Source organism: Coloeus monedula, assembly GCF_965178545.1.
Source record: "Coloeus monedula genome assembly, chromosome: 1".
Lineage (NCBI taxonomy): Eukaryota > Metazoa > Chordata > Aves > Passeriformes > Corvidae > Coloeus > Coloeus monedula.
The window spans coordinates 92,590,611-92,608,021 of NC_138781.1; the positions used below are offsets into that span (position 1 = coordinate 92,590,611).

The 17,411-nt window shown below is 35.5% G+C and overlaps 1 protein-coding gene across 2 annotated transcripts in view; it reads right to left on the reverse strand.

Moving 5' to 3' along the window:
* PTPN3 (protein tyrosine phosphatase non-receptor type 3) overlaps nt 1-17,411 on the reverse strand; it is a gene marked incomplete at both ends in the record, with an annotated part of 157,927 nt that overhangs the window by 911 nt on the left and 139,605 nt on the right. For both annotated transcript variants that reach the window (XM_082280592.1, XM_082280591.1), the window contains 7 exons: nt 3,057-3,192; nt 3,872-4,017; nt 9,967-10,095; nt 12,178-12,324; nt 13,178-13,239; nt 13,499-13,589; nt 16,185-16,339. In XM_082280592.1, the coding sequence (XP_082136718.1) occupies nt 3,057-3,192; nt 3,872-4,017; nt 9,967-10,095; nt 12,178-12,324; nt 13,178-13,239; nt 13,499-13,589; nt 16,185-16,339 (866 nt within the window). The remainder of the gene's footprint in view (nt 1-3,056; nt 3,193-3,871; nt 4,018-9,966; nt 10,096-12,177; nt 12,325-13,177; nt 13,240-13,498; nt 13,590-16,184; nt 16,340-17,411) is intronic.

The following is a 17,411-nucleotide window of genomic DNA, read 5'->3' on the forward strand; positions in this document are numbered from 1 at the left end:
CTAGTGCAGAACTAAAAATCCTGGTAGCCTGAATAAATTTTTATGACTAACACAATCCTGAGAACACAAGATGATTGAAATTTAAAAGAACTTACAAAGATCAAAGCATCCTCACTTCTTCTGTGAAAGTAATATTGTCAAAACCCCAAATGAACACTTTTCTCCAGAGTTCCATGTCATATATTCAGATAAGCACAGCTTCACATTTTTTAAATCCCTTTTTCCATCTTTGAAATGTTCTCCCAGCTGCCCTTGTATTGTCAGCTCCCACCAACTCTTCAGAAGCATCTGGAAACATTCCCCCATTATCTCCCAAAGGGCAGGGCTAAAAGATAACATTTGGACTGTGAATGATCTTAGGTTGCCTTTAAATACCAGCAGTTAGGAATGTTATTCTTGTCCATAACATAACAATTTTCCTTTAAGTACAGAAAAACTTGAAGGGAAACAGGAAGGTGGAAATGAGTTTTCTTCATCTCGATTTTCCTGGCTTTACTTTCAACCTTTCAGTCAATTACTCCCACCTTCAATATCACTTTGTTCTTATTTCTTAATTACCTTGACTTTTCATTGTTATTGTCATTTCCATATTTCTACTGCCTGAAAAAGCCAGGTGTGGTATTTAGCTCTCTGTTCAATACTTCTGTTAACTTGTGTGATCAAGTTACTGAACAAATAAAAGAATGAGTGCTTCAGCATTGCTTCCTCTGACTCAATCTCTGACTACTTGTTTTCTCTGCTCTAATCTGTTGCCTGTATTCTTACTGCTCACTCAGCTGGTAGCTAGTACTATTATGTATATCCTAAGCACTATTCTGCACTGTTTAGATATCTAATTTCTCTTTATAGGAACATAATGGTTAACCTTTCTTTTTTAAATGAAAGGCCATACCAGTTACACCAACTTTGTTGTACCTTCATCATTTTGGTTGAAGCTTTTGTTTTGCTGTTCCTAGTAACCAAATTACTGGTCTTTGAGAAACTACAGGTTTCACATGATTAACAACAGACACTAAATTGACCAGGTAATAGCTCTGATGGGTCTATTCTTATTGAGTATGCCCTGCCCGATATTAACTCACAGCATTCATCTGGCAAATTGTATCACCTTAGAATTGGAGCACACATACAATCCCCACAGGGCAGCTGAACAAGCTTTAGGCAAGGCTATTGAAACTGAACAATCCCCTTATTACAACTGAATAATCTCTAATGGCTTCTCCTAGAAACCCTAAGCGGGATATCAAAAATGAGCAGTGAGGCTAGCTGGAATTCAGGCATGGGAATGCGATAGACCACCCAGGATAGATCGAAATATTAACATGCAGCACCCTGGTATTCTGTTTCCTCACAGTTGAGTGCTTGCTTCTGTGTCTCATGTACAGGACAGTACGCCAATTTGCTCGCTGGCTTTTCACAACAGTATCTGCCTACTTCAGAAATAACAAGTGAATTTAGTTTCACAGTATTGCTGCTACAGATCATCCGTCTCCTGATTGTGCTGACAGCAAACTGTGTAACACAGCAAGCAAGGTAAAGAATCCTATTTTATATACTTGTTTTCCACACCAGGTGTCTGACCGTAGCTGTATTTCTTACTATTCTCTGTATTCTTCAGTTATGTCAAAGTGTGGAGTGAAAGGAGAATTCTGGCTGATTTCTCTTGTAACAAAAGGGACTCGGTCTTCTGGCAAGCTAAAGTTTACTTCAGGTTTTTACATCTGATTCTCAAGAAGAGGACTACTCTAGAATGTTGAAGCTTGAACCTGCTTGGGTAATTATAGAAACTGAGGGCTGTAAGCAGGTGCAACTCCAGAAGTTAACACTCAGCTTCCTTAAACTTGAAGCTAGTATTCTTCATCTTATTACAACCTTTGCCATCAGCTCAGCTTCCACTTCAGCAAGGAACAGGCAGGGGACCCTCCAAACAACTCCCTTGTCAGCCATACAGTCCTGACCCTCTTCCAGAGAGTGCACTCATGCTGCAATGGACACGAGTCCCAGCAGCATGCACAGACAAACTGCTCACTGAGTACTCTAATGGTACACAGGTAGCTGGAGGTCCTGACACTTTTATGCCCTTTGGTGATGCAAGATTTCCCCCACATCTAGTCATAATGCTCATTCCTGCAGTCATTAACCTGTTAATGAATAGTATTTGTCTTCTTAAGTTAACTTTTCTGTTATCAAATGGATTTGATTTCAATGCATTTCAGGCATTTTCTTTGGAAGATGAGACAGAAACACCCAATTCAACTATTTACTTTCTGTGTCTAAATCCCTTTACTTTCATTTCTCATAGGGCATTTAGCTCTCCAAGATAACCCACACTCAGAATTCTTGTCATCCAGCCTCTCCTAAAGAAAGAACAATCTCTCATCCTTCATCCTTGGTCTCTAACATCAATATGTTCATTTCCAAAACTGACACAAAACTGCCCCCATGATCTCAAGTTGTCTTTGAGCCACTTTCATCTTAAAATCACCATTTACTTTCATGCTTCAGTTACAGATGCTACACAACTTGCCCTTTGTTTTTTCAAACTGGGTAGTGGCAAAATTAAAAAAAAAAATCCATAATAGGTTCTTACAGAATTTCTACTCTAAAGTGACCTATTGAAAAGCCACTTCCTGCTTTTCAAACCAGGCCAAAACCACTTTGATTTTACCTTCAGTTTAATAACTTCCTATAATGTTCTGTACTAGAATGAAAAAGCAAAAATTTATTCTAGCTTCTTGCAGAGAATTTAGACAAAGGACTGTGAACAGACGATCAGTACAAGTCTGACTTTGGGCATTCTAACTACTTTCTATGTATAGAAAACAATTATCTTTTCATGGCAACACAAGAAATATTTACAAATTAGGTAAATACATACCTCACTAGCAAAGCAGCCTTTGCCACCATGCTACATTATGCTAACTTTATGAAGTTTGAAGTATAATGGCAACTGAAGATTCATATTACTAGATCCTTTAAAAAAAATTTGGACCTGTTTTATAACTTGACAAGTGCAGAATATATACAGAAAATAATGCTTTCTCTCCATCACTTACTGATGTTTGCACCATCATAGCTCGCTGGTCTCGCATTTTCCGTACAATATCCAGTGGATAAACAGGTTGGTTCCTTTCAATTAAGCACATGGCTGTTTCCATAGTGACCAATACACCAGTGCGACCGATTCCTGCGCTGTGAAATGCAACAGGAAAATAGTCTATAAAATTAGGTTTTTGCAATGCACCAGATTCATATCACAGTCTTAATAGTAGGATGCTAAACAGCCTTGGAAATAACAGGAAGATCCTAGCAAAATTCAAAGAGAGTGCAAAGTTTATTTTTACAGCAACTTCAGTAATATTTTCTGGCAACTACTAAAAAGAAAAGTTTTTTTAATATAAATAAAACTAAAACCTCACTTAAATGCATTTTTAAACAATTATAACTGCTCAAACTGTACTGGTTTGGTATTTTTGTCTTAAAAAAGGTAAGAGCTAAGTGACTGCTTTTATGATGCACACTTGAACAACTGGAAAAAAAATTTTGCAGTAGCATTCAAAACGAGATTACAACAATGGTAGAGGATAAAAACCAGAGAACAAAAATAAATTGCAGATTATCAGACCTGTGATAATTATGTGACTAAGCCATTTCACCTAAAGGTTGCAGGAGAAAGGGAGACAAAGTAAACTCTTCCTTTAGACATAACATCAGTGTTTCTGTCTTCAGCAGTAAAATTTACACCTAATTTTACAGTTTAAAATTTTCATCTAATTCAAGGAATCTCCTGTCTTGCAGATAAATGTTTCACATCAAATGCTTATTCTAAGGCTGAAGCATACCTATAACCAGAATTTTAAAGCCCAAGTACCTGCAGTGTACAAGAACTGGCTCGTTCTTTATTCTCTTTGGCCTCATACAGGTCACAAACTCCAAGAAGTCCATGGAGTCATCAGGAACGCCATGATCAGGCCAAGCTACGTACTGGAGATGGGTGACGGTGTGTTGCTGTTCTGTCTAAAATACAGTAAAGTTTTCAAAAAATGTCCAGTGTTATGACTCCTGTATTAATGTTTACTAGATACAAGTCATATTTTTCACAGTGAGTGTTTTCTGCAGATGTGGTAAGAGACAGATGGTATAGAAAATGTGATTTTAAAATTAAGTGTGAAGTATGGACATGTAACTCTTGAAAGAATTCATAAAACATAGCATTTTCTAAATGAATGAGGTATCAAGTTTAACTTCTGCAATCTAAAGATTTTAATTTTTTTTATTTATTGACTGTTGACCCATTGTACTCTGACATCATTGATTCAACCTGAGGTAAAATGCTACAAGACATAAGCATGATAGTACTATACAATAGTTTAGAACTGGTTGGGAAACCACTGAGAACAGCAGAACTGTTGAGAATCATACCAATATAACAGGGGTTTAGGGCTCTACAATCTATTGTAAATGTCTGTGCACACTTAGAGATTCAGGAATAATAAAGTTGCCTGCAACACTTGCTAAATCTGGTTTCTGTTAGAAAAAAAATATATATATATATCATTCATACATACATGCTCATTGTACATATATGAATGACATCTGTACGATCCACAGGAGGATACATTTCTGTATGGAAGCAATATAATTAGTTAAAAGGTTCTGTTATACAAAGAGTTCTTTTTTTGAATCAATTATACATAAAACCCCCACGGTTTTACAGAAGTTCTTTCCGTTTAGCTTTTTGTTAACTTTGATTATGAAATCACTCAATCATCTTTGCAGTCAGATTGGGCTCAACTGATATGTTACCAATGTAACTAATGATTAAGGTGGGAAGGAAAAGTCCTAAGATGCTCGTGAGCTCTGCTGCATCACGCAGCAAGGATCTCACACTTTACAAACTGAGACAAGTCTTCACGTTCCTTTATTCCTTCCACATGTTTTGCAATAGTTAAGCTGATACCTACATTTAATTTATGTCCATTACCAGACTTAACATTTGACACCCTACTAAAATAAAACTCCTTTAGCACTGGATTAGTCTATAAAAGCTGGCCTTCCCCCAGTGGTGCACAGAGGAATGTTTTTGTGATGTTAGTGACTTTAAATGGTTTTCCCCCTTTTCTCTTATGCTCACAACTGTTGAAATATAGGACTTGTTTTAAATGTCTTCAACTGCTTGTTTTCTCCTCCCACTTGAGGATGTTCCACTCCCAGGGAACAGGTTAGTAGGACACAAAAGATAGAATAAGTACTACCTATGTACTAAGTAGAGTCTTAGAAAATACATTTATTCCCGTCAAAGCAATTGCAGAAATTTACAATTGCCCACAGAGACAAAAAGAAAAATGACACAGCTCATACTTTGCTTCTTAAAGGCAGAGCCTGAGCAATCAACAATTAAAAGATCCAGCATAAGGCCCATGTGGACAACATAATCTAACATTAATAACCAAGCTCGCTGTAATATGAATTGCATTGGGATCTATCATCCATGTCATCAAAAGATGCACAATGACCAGGATCTCTGCAGGAAAAAGCATGCATGTCTTTTTGCTACCCAGCTCTGCTGAGCAGAAAAAGTTGACTTTGATCAAATGATTACTGTTCGCATTTTTCTGAAATGCCACAGATTGAAAAAAATACAAAAACATGTCCAGAAAATGTCCTTAAAAAGTCCTCCTTTGAAAATCTGCACATGCTTAATCAGAACCTCTTCAAAAGGGAAATGAGATAAAGCAGCAATTACACGGAAGAGTTTGAGCTGATTCTCTTAAATCAGAGACGTTTGAATTACAACATCCTGGTGAAACAAAGACTTGATTAATTTGAAAGTTATCCAAGACTGAGTATCCAGTTGTCTTCCATGTGCTTCAAGAACTAAAACTATACAGCCTGGACAAGTGCCAGTGGCACACCTGAGAAACACTGACAGTGATCTGTAGAAGCAACAAGTCATATTACAAGCTCAGAACAAATGAAAGAATTAACTTAATTTTTACTTATCAGCACTTCAGGCTCAAATACAGCGAGTTGCATTAAGTTAAATAGTTTACAGACACTAGGTACAGAAAGCATGTTACATAAGATTATTCAGAGTGAGAATACTTTAAGAACATGCACTTAGTTCTCAGAGCTGCTGCTTTTGCTGTAAGCATCTTCAATTTCTGTTATGTGCCCTAATCATCTTTAGAGACCAATATAGGTGTTAATTATTCCAGGTACGCCTCAAGCTTCAGAGTAGCTTTCTAATTATTTGTGGTTTAAAATGATCAGTTTTGATTCTTTTATTGAGCTCTTCTGAGATGATTCAAAATGCTGAAACTTGACTATTCTGCCACTTGCTTTTCAAAAGGCCCAAGTATTTTAAAACGCTTTATGTTTTATTAGCAATTTAAACCTAATGTAAACAGTAAATATATTCATTTATGTTAGAACTAGTTTTTCTATGTCTAAGCTTTTATGGCACATGCGGAAAATATCAAAGCAGTACTCTGATGAAGTCCAGATTTTTTAAAGCTATTTTTAGCAGGGTTTTTGGCTTTTTTAAAAATATAATATCTTGAAGTCTAGTGAAAGTCAGTTTTCAAATTCAGAAAATGTCAGCCAAACAACACCCCAGATGGAAATAACTTCCATTAAAAGACCATCACACTTACTAAAATCTAGCACTTACACAAGAAAAAAAATGCTAGAATTGTAGTTACTGTTCCATAGTTAGCCTTATAGTACATGTTCTGTTAGCAATACTTATTTTTAAACACTATTCCTCCCAGATACTGCTCCTTTGTACAAACCTGGTAATGGAAAAAAAGAGGTAACTTCTCATGATAGTCAAGTTACTCATCAAACCACTATTCTCTGCAACTCAGTTTAAATTTTTTCCACAAGTTTTTCCTTTTGCACTGAGGTTTTCAATGACAGTCCTCCTAATGATGGATAAATGCATAATTTTTCTTCATAAAAATCAGACTTTATTAGTCCTGTTTTATGAGTCTTGGAGAAAGTGAGACAGCAAGAGCTGCTTATGGCTTGGTTGCTATTTTTGCGTAACTTGACCTTGTACACCTTGCTATTCCAAAATTATTATTATTTTTTTTAATTCATGTGGACTGATTTCAATGGAATTAATGTATTTGGCATTTCTCCAAACCTGTTTAAAAATTATGGATTCAAAAAAATTGGCCCAAACAACAGACTCCAGTGACACTTCAGGATTATGTGACTTGCCCAGTTTATTTGTCACCCCTTTGGCCAACATTTAGCTTCTTCGTGGCATTGATCCAGATTTACTTAATAAGGAGCTACAGAGGTCTAAGACGTTATGTTTTTCCCCAGCTGTTTGTTGTTGTGCTTCTGATAATGGTTATTGTCATTACAGCAAAGTTGTTCAGCAAAAAAAATCTGCAACAAAACTATGTACTTGTCCATACCCCTCCTGGGCAAGCCATCTAACTGCAGCAGTAGCTTCATTGTGGTCAAGGTAACATCCTAGATTTTGCTCAGAAGCACATGATCTTTTCCAGTAACTGTCCTTGGGGCTGAAACTCCTGACAAAGAATAGGCCTCTCACAGGTAATGCTTCAAATGGCTGCTCTAACACTTGTAATACAGCTGTACTGTCAAGACCTTCAGCCACAAAAATATCCATTGTTCATCCTTCTGCAGTTTGCAGCCTTGCTTATTATAACTATAGCAAAAGGCAAACTTCCTTGTTTCATTCTCCTTAAATGACAGACTCTCCCTGATTAATAAAAGATTCGCGTGCTCTCCAGAAAATCAATACACAGAGCTTATAATCATAATACTCATACAGAAAGAAGGAAATTTAAACTTGAAATGTCAACCTTAGTTCTTACTTTTCTTAAAAACCAAGCAATTGATTTTGCATTTCAATGTTTCAGTTAATGTCCTTTTTCACACAAGTTATAACATAATCTTCAATAATGAGATAAAAAAGATCACAATGTAGAACTACATTAACCCTGAAATGGTCTTTTTATCTTCTAAGCAGGAAAAGGTGTGCTCTTTGCCAGTATGCTTCACAAACATACCTTGAAAGCTGAGTCTTTGAGCTTTGAATGCTCAGGGTTAAGGCCCTCTTTCTAAAGAGTAGATACTCTGGCAAGTGGCATTTGGCATTTCTTGGACAACCGTTTGCACATCATTATGCTGCTGTATACAGTTGCTGTAACACTTCTAACTTAATTTTGTTCTTTGGCTCTTTATGATTCAAAACCAGTGATATTTAATGGCCAATCATACATTGCAAGGCATTTATCTTAAAGGAAGCTCAATGAAAATTTGTTTCAGGCTTCTTACACTATTTTGCCAAGGATTATAGAGAAATATGTATCTTGTTTTACAAAATAGTGCACTGTGTGATGAACTCTGCACTCATGCTACACAATTTCTTTCCTTTAGTCTGTTTGCTCTAGCCCTCAAAGTGTTCTGAAGCTTTTTTTAAAAAATAAAAAGCCTTAACCAACCTCAAAACCCCCCAGACTTAGTGTTACAGTATAGCTTTCAATCTTGGTCTTGAAAAGAAAAGGCAAGAAATTAAACCTTCATTTTATGAGACTTAGAAAGGTTACAAATAATTTGAGTGACAGGCACCAAAACTTTGTGTATATATAGTTGTAGTACTACTTTTATAAGGGTAATTTCTTCTGTGCTGCCATTCAAGTTTATCACTTTCAGATTATTTGGCCAAAATACAGAAACAAGTATGCTGCTCCCTGACTGGGTGGTTTCTCATACCTTAGAAACAGAAATACTGTAAACTGTCTTAACTGAATGACCTTTAAGTACTGACATCTGACATCTCACATGTTTATGCCTGCAAAGGAAAACTTAATCACATTAAACCAAATTTGGATGCACTCTCAAGAGACTGTAAAGTTACAAAGGTATGAGACTAAAGGATTGGTCATTTTGCTGTAAGAACACGAATTCAATGTTATATTTCAAAACAGATATTGCCTTTTCCTTGCTTACTACTTAATAGTACTACTAGAAATTCTGGTAACAGTAAAAGCTCCTTAACTATACGGAAGTTTAAAAGACTGACTACAAATTAGCCTTTGGTCAGTATACAGTGATTTCTTACACATGATAGCACAAAGCCTTCATCTTTTAAAAAAAAATGTCTCTGGCCATAGAATTTTGGAAAAGAGAGGAAGAAGGGAAACATATAAGAAATGCAGGTCAATTTAGAAACAAAAACCAAACTTCAAACCCTATCAATCAGGTTGTGGGAAGTCTAGATGTGACCTGAACACAGATTTCACAACACAAGATAACATGCTGTGTTTTGCCTTCTCTTTGCTTTCTAATTCACTAGACATTAGTATGAAAGTACTAGGAGCTATGGAATATATGTATCTTTCATAAATTGAGCATATTTCAATTGAGATTCATATGGATTTTTTCTTTTTTAAAATCTGACTAAAGACAATGAAAAGGAACTGGTGAGATTCTGCATCTTCTCTCAAAACAACTTTATTATGCTTTACTTCTTTAGTCACTGTTCTAGCTGCATGTGCCATTAACCAAGTGACCCATATTTCATCCTTGAAAGAGCAGATTTACTTAGAAAAACACTCTCATTATAAATTAAAGTACTTGTGAGGAGTCAGTGACTGCAAAACTATTTAGAGAAAAGCACTAAACTTCCTTATGATGCTTATTGCAGTACCTGTGCAGCATAATGTATTATAGAACTTCAAACAGTGTGTCTTTGAAGAAGCTCTAAAGAAATAATCATGTTGATCCATATAATATACACATATTCTATGTTAAAAAATGTGTGTGTATATATAGACACATGCATATTCACACACAGACATATACATTGTCAAACACAAATCTATAAATAAAATAATAAATAAAATAAATATAATATATAAAACATCTATAAATGTATTCATTCAGCTTGTTTGAGGATAATTAAAGGCAAGGGGCATTTACCTCAACGTTTGTAATGACCATTTCTCTGACAACATAAGCAATCGTGCAGTCTTCAGAGTGGCATCTGACACGGAAGCAGCCATATTCCATTACATCTGGTGGATCAGGCCAATACTGGTGACATTTGGTCTGTAAAGAAAATTAGGCACACACCAAGACTGTTGTATACAAGCCCTTCTATTTCCAGCCTTCCCTCCTATGTTGTGGTTCAGGGAATTCAAAGAGCAGTATATATTCTGTTCTGGTTTGCTGGTGGGATATTTTTCATCCAAATTGAAAAATAACAGGACAAAATAGGTTAAATTCTCCATAAACTTCTGTTTTAGTGATTTATAATAAATATTCAGGTAAATTGGATGCACGATGCTTTGTCTGCTGCTTATCTGTAATTGCTAGAATGACTTCTCAAGGCATAATGTGGGAGAACAAAGATGGATTTATTCTGTCTTAAGAAAAGAAGTGCAGGGGTTAAACTTGTAACTAACTTTAGCCATCTAATAGCAGGTTACAGCAAAGGCAGAGCCACACTTTTCTTGAAAGTGAACAATGAAAGGACAAGAGGCAACTGTAAAGAAGCAACAAGGGAAATTCTGACTAGATGTTGGCAAAAACATTCCACAAACAAGGACGAGCAGAGAAACAAGAAGCCCTATGAGAATGTAGAATCTCCACCTGTGGAAATAATCAAAATTTTGATGTGACACTGCAACCTGCCCAAAGTTCAAAGCTGTTTTTGTACGTAACTTAAATCACAGAGTAGCAAGAGCTGGAATTTTTGAAAAGTTAAAATTTCTTAATTTTACCTTTAATAGGGCTCAGTTTTCAGAGGCTTGAAATCCAAATTATAAACATCGTGCCTGAAATTTTTACTGTGGTAATTTATCTTAAATACTTTCCCCTTCAAATTTAAGCCAAAATAACATACTTATTTCTAAAAAAATGAACAGTACTGTGGAGAAAAAAAATCCCATTGTACAAATCTTAACACCATTGGAAAGAGATAGTCCGGAATGTAAAACCTCCAGGAACTGGGAAAAGGTTTGGCATTTGCCAATGGGGATATTCTTGACAAGAACATACATCTTTTTCTGTCTCTGAAAGTTCAGCTACAAACTGAGCAAATCTAAATAATTTCTGAAAGCAAACAAAGCTCATAAAAAGTGTCTGGTGTGCAAAGGTACCAGCAGGATGATTAGAAGATATCAACAATTGCCTTGAAGTTTCCAGCTCACTGGATGAACTCCAGACTATTACTAATCTGTTTCTCCTCAATACCAGGAAATGAATGCACCAATACAATCAAAAGATGAAGGGAGTATATTTATGTCAGGTGATGTTCAATGATGTCTGCTTCCATGAGCAGCTACATAACCTGACTGCAGTTAGAACCTAATTGTTGCTTACCTGTCCTTCCTTACATCTCAATCTTTATGGTATTTAAGACTTCAAATACTCACTCCCTTGCTTTCTAAAAACACTGGGTTTTGACTGGGGTGCCAGATAAACTTCATAGTGTAGGACAGATCACACAGGAAATACAGCTAAAGGCTACAGTGAAGGCATACAGGAGTCATCACCTTCTCCACCTCTTAAAAAATCCAACTGTTGTGTTTTCAGCTTCTAAAACCTTCCACTTAATCTAAAAAGTTTATCTTAAAACTACAAAGGACACGTTAAGTCAAAATACACCAGATTTTCACTATACTATTCCAAAATTCAAGGACAGACAGAATTTATCTAAACATAATTAGAAGAATTATCAGAGCAATTCTAGGAAAGAACCTGAGATGTAAATAAAAATAAGCAAGCTAAATTCTGATCGCTAGTAAATACCACGATGGCAGACTTCTTTTTACAGCTGGACTACAAGGTTTGCTCGACCCACTCAATGCTTTCAGACATTTGCTGAATCTTTTGGAGAGAAACTGACACATGGAGCCCAATACTCAGGGGGAAAAGTAACAGCACGTAGTACCTGTCTGATCAGCACAACAGAGTGAATGCAGACAGCTGGTTTGTTTGCAAAGCAGCATAACAAAAAGCAGAATGAGGACTAACTCTTCCCTCCAAGTAATTCAGAAAGCCTAGCCTTCAGAAGGATGATTCAACAGAGTAAGTTGGCCTCTTTTAGGGTTATTTAACCATAACAATGGAAAAAAAGTTCAAAGGTACAGTACATTTCTTCAGCATGCAAAGAACCTGGGCACTTACCCGTCCTCGTTCGGTGAGAGTTGTTAACATGATGATCAGTGACAATTTGTGGTCCCACACTACTTGCCAGAAGTGTGCACATGTGTGCGGAAGAGGCCCCTGAGTAGCAATGTACCGGTTCACAATGCCAGCAGAAGGAATTTCCATCTACAGAGGGAAAGAAAAATCCTATCTTAAGTTTGCTCTCACTACTCAAGAACTATTTTAACTCAGCATTTCATTCAAACAGGAAGTTTTGAGGGACGATTAAGGCAAAAAGTAATAAGACAGCCAAGATCACAATTAGTTATGTGAAAAACTTTTAAATCATTTTTACATCATTAAATCATTTAAAACAGATGTAAAGCACAGATTCTATAGTTCTAGATGCTGACCTATGAATAGAAGATTAATAGTGAAAATGTACTTGAAAACTTGAAACTGCAAAGTTTTCTAAATTTTCTTTAACATTTAGTAAGGAATGATGGCAGGGTATATGCACCAAAGGTACACTAGCAAAAGCTGTTTACTGCCTGATACTAAACACAGGAAGTTAATTGACTCTGTGATTTAGGTGCTTAGCTTATGTATCTGACACAAACATATACTCATTTTCCCCTCTTTTCCCTGACTCCCAGCCTGCACTTGATTGATTAGGGAAGCCAAGGATCTGGTTTATCTTCTGGATCCTTCATAGCATAGCTGATAGGCTGTAAATGGTTCTAGAGGGAAAGAGGCTTACTTTTATGGAGACAACCTCAGCATTTGAAGTATATGGAAAAATAAAACAATTGTTACTGGTTAAAGACTCTGCACATTTCCACATGGTAGCACCCACTGTATGTTAGGATGGTCACTTGTTTCCCAACAAACACAATCTTTTACATTATAAAACTTAACATCCTTTACATTTACAAATTCCCAAATTTAAAACAAAATATCCTTATTCCCTAAAAGACCCAAATTTAGTCTGCTTTAGTAATATAGTAAGTGAGTAGATGCAGGTCTCTGTATGACTTACATTCACATAATTTGCATTAATGTAATCTTCATCTCCTTGTAGTATTATCCTTGTGGCATCATCTGCATACACACACACACACAAGAAAAACGGAATAAAATTAGCAATTAAGGGACATGCTTCCCCTCTATTAAGCTAAAAAAAAAAAGCTGAGGAATTGCAGAGACACAAACAGCAGAATACAAACCAGAATAAATTACCTTTTAGAAAAATAAAATGACCAATTACATTACTTCAATTATATAATGAAATCTTTAATCAGCAAGTTCAATACAGCAATTTTAAAACGCAAAATAGGCAGAAACTGTACTTAAGACTCACAAGGTAGAACATCTTTGTATCTGTTCTTGTCCATATTCTGAGGTACCTTTGCACATGTAACAGCCAATCCTGGTTTCTTTCTATAAAGTTGCTGCAAAGTAGAATGAAAAATTATAAGATTTTGAGGGATGTGATTATGCAATACACCCACTAATTACATTCACACAAATATATATATAGACTGAAAAAAAAATCCTTATTTTCTTTAATATTTTTCCTATCCTTCTCCAGAATTCACTTGAGAGGCTTTTGTATTTAACGTGACAAGAATTTATGTTATTGCTATCCATCTAGGAAAAAAAACAAAACCAAAAACAGCACGTGAGCATCATTGATAAAAACTGTTACTGTGCAAGTTTGCCTTTTGCTTATAAAATCACAGACCAGAAGGACAACAGTGGTTGAGGGTAGAACGAGGGACCAATGAATGGCATCAGAACAAAAAAATAGATGCAGACTTATATTCTGAAATCAAGTATAGTATAAAAATTTCAGAAAAAAATTTATTCTCTGGACTAAACCCATCCATTTCAAACCTGCAAGTACCTAAAAAACCAAAACTTCAATTTATCGCAATTTCTTAACATTTGACTTCTTCATTTTTGGGCCAACCCTTATGTAGCAAACTTTATCTGGAGTAAACGTGGAGATATGAAATAGGGTATATATAATGTGTGTGTAACCAAAATTGTGAAGTTGGTGTTAGGTTAATGATTGGATTCTATGATCTTAGAGTTCTTTTCAAACCCTAATGATTTATGCTTCTAAGTACATCAAACAAGACAAAAAAAAGGTACAGAGAGGAAAAAACAACAATAACAAAACATTAAGAACTGTAATTATACAACTATAGCTTTTGTATATATTAAATGTATAGAAAAGCACCTTAGGAACTGAGTTATTAACGTGGCTATGCCAGAGTTTTACATCCTTCACTGAACACTTACCAAAGAGTTCACTACATCTTACATGTTTAATGAAGATTTTGAATATTGTTCCATACATAAAATGGAATGAAACAAATAGGAGGCTAAAATCTCCTACTTTCTCGTCGAGAGAAAAAGAGCAACACACAAAAATATTTATTCTACTGAGATTTACTGGACTGTAAAACTCTGTATCACAGCTCACTGCATTTTTTAACTTATACAACATAAACAAGCCATGTGAGAAGAGAACTTGATAATATATGTAATGGAAAAACTTCTGTTTGTTATAAGTCAAGTTCCACTTTACTAGAGCCAGGTTGCAATTTCTGCTTTTTTCAGGAAGACAAGGAAGAATAATTTAAAGTCCAGTAACCATTCTCGAGCTTCATTGTTGCCTGGCAAACAGTCACTTGCTGTTGACAGACTCAAATTCTGATTAAATGGAGGTAGATATCTGGAAAAACTTGATTATTCACAGTCTACTAATTAGTTACTGTTTTACTAAAATGAATGGAGAGTTTGAGAGTCACCAAAGCTGATGAGGAGACACAGCCATTACCTCTGGTTCTGAAGATCTCTAAACAATGAACTCGAAGCAAGAAGGCCACTAAGCTGTCCCCTAGTTTATTAGATTTCAAAAAGGTTTTGTGCTTTCTCTGTAATATCCTTTCATAAATAGTGCCATAAAAAAAAAGATAAAATATAGGATCAAATATCGTATGAATATCATCATATCATATATCAGAATATAATAAAGGATCCAATATCCTATGATGTTCACTACAGAAAATTTGTGCAAAAATTGAGTCAACAAATTTGACAATTAAGAAAGTATTGAAAGGTCAGTTCACATTTTTGAGTTACTGCTTCAATAGCCAACAGATTCATTGTAATTGCTGCATTGCATCCAGTGCTGTGGATTTTAGAAAGCAGTTATGAACCATTGTCTACAATTCCTTAAAAACAGGGGAATTTTAATTCTCAGAAATCGTGTAAAGAAGCAAACCTCATAAAAAGAGTGGTTTTGCAATAAACAATACCACGACTCTTCAGCCATTACCATTAAATTCTACAGCTTTAAAAAAAGCAGTGAAGGAAAAAATACCAAAAGGGAAAATTTTTATTGCTGTTCTACAAGTTTTCAGTGACAGAAGGGGTTACTCCAGAACTCAATGCCAATTTTATAAATCATAATAATTAGGGTTTATCCAGAGCTACTATAAATGTTTGAATCTACAACAATAAAGGAACCACAAATGTACATACACTGCACTCCCTTGCCATTAGAGAAACAGATGAATTATCCTTTGGAATTTCTTACTAACACTGAAGGAACTAATTTAATAAAATATAAAGCATTTTATTAGTTTTCTATGACATTCCTTGCTAATACATTGAAGAACCTAGAAAAAGAAATAAAGTACAAGACTGACCTCTGTCAAAATCCCACTATTCTACTCAATAAATTAACAACTGCAGAAAAAATACTAATTTAGTGAACTTTGTGTACTTGAGCCAGAAACACACTAATTCAAATACATTTTTCTCCACAGATGGTATTTTGTGTAAGACTGATAATTCATTCTTCCCTATTCTAAGTAGTGAAGTGTGAAACTGACGGGCAAGTCAAATTGTTGCTCTCGAGATAAGACTGATCAGGAACAATGAGATTTACAATTAATTAAAACCCCTATATTGCACACTGGTTACAGCTATTGGTCTATGGTAACAGCATTACAGAGTTGAGTATTACCTACCTCAAACTGAATAAGGACAGTGCCGCTTTCTAGCCCTCTTCTTAGCTGCTCCATAGACTCCTCCAGTGTATCACCACCAGCAGGAAGAATAGATTCTGGCACAGTGTGGGAATCAGCTTCATCTTCTGATTTGGGCTCCACAAATGGTTTCACTACTGAAAGATGTGTACAAAGTTATAATCCATTACATACAGCATTAATGTGTTTTTAACAGATATGAAAAATTAGCTATAAAGCTAATAATAATAAAAAATAGCTTGAAATAACAACAGTTTGCTAAACCTCAGGAAAGCAAATAGCAACACATTTAATTGCATTTCTTTTTGTACTATATTACTGTAGAAACTATAGTAAAAGAGTAAAATGTCCCTATGATCTTCTGAAAGAAAAATTCAAAATGCCTGTTTATGAAGGCAAAGAACTTGAATTCCAAGCACAAGGAGTTTTTTGCAACCTTGTCTTACAGAATGAACTGCTAGATAGGCCAATGAAACACAACATCGACCATGGTAAAAAACAAGGGAGCTTTACCTAAAAAAGTATAGGCCATAATTAATGGAATATCTCTACAAAAAACCTTTTTTTTATACATTTGGACCTCCAACAGCAAAACAAATGCAAAAATCCTTACATCACACTCCTTTGCCATTAGAGAAGCCACAGAATTATCTTTTGCAATTTCTTATGCTCACATTGAAGGAACGAACTAAAGTTAAAAAAATTATTAATCTGTTTTCTACAACATTCCTTGCTAACACATTGCAGAACATGACAAACATAATTGAAGTAATCTGCATAGCAGTTCTGTCCCTGTGAAAGGTATTGTATCACCAAATGTGTCCAGCTGTGGTTATTCTCTGCAGTGATGGGAACAGTTCATATCTGCCAAACTTCAGAAAATGGGGAGCTGTTCATACTCGTGCCTATACAAAAAGACTGGTTTAGGGCCACAGGTTATCTTTAGATAAAAGCAGATTTCTCTTATCTGTAAGTTGGAAGGGAACTAGAAAAGTTAAGGGAAAACTAAATGCTGCATAAATCCTGTGGAAAATGAAATAAAGAGCCCATCTGTCTTTCTAGAAACACAGTAAGTTTTAAATAAAGCCAGTGTTACAGAAGTACATCACTTAGGCTGTTTCATTCACTCCTGTTTCCCAGTAATGCATAAACCTTTCAGATTTTTATAACTTCGTGTAATCAGAAACTCCGTGTAATTGTGGGTGCTAA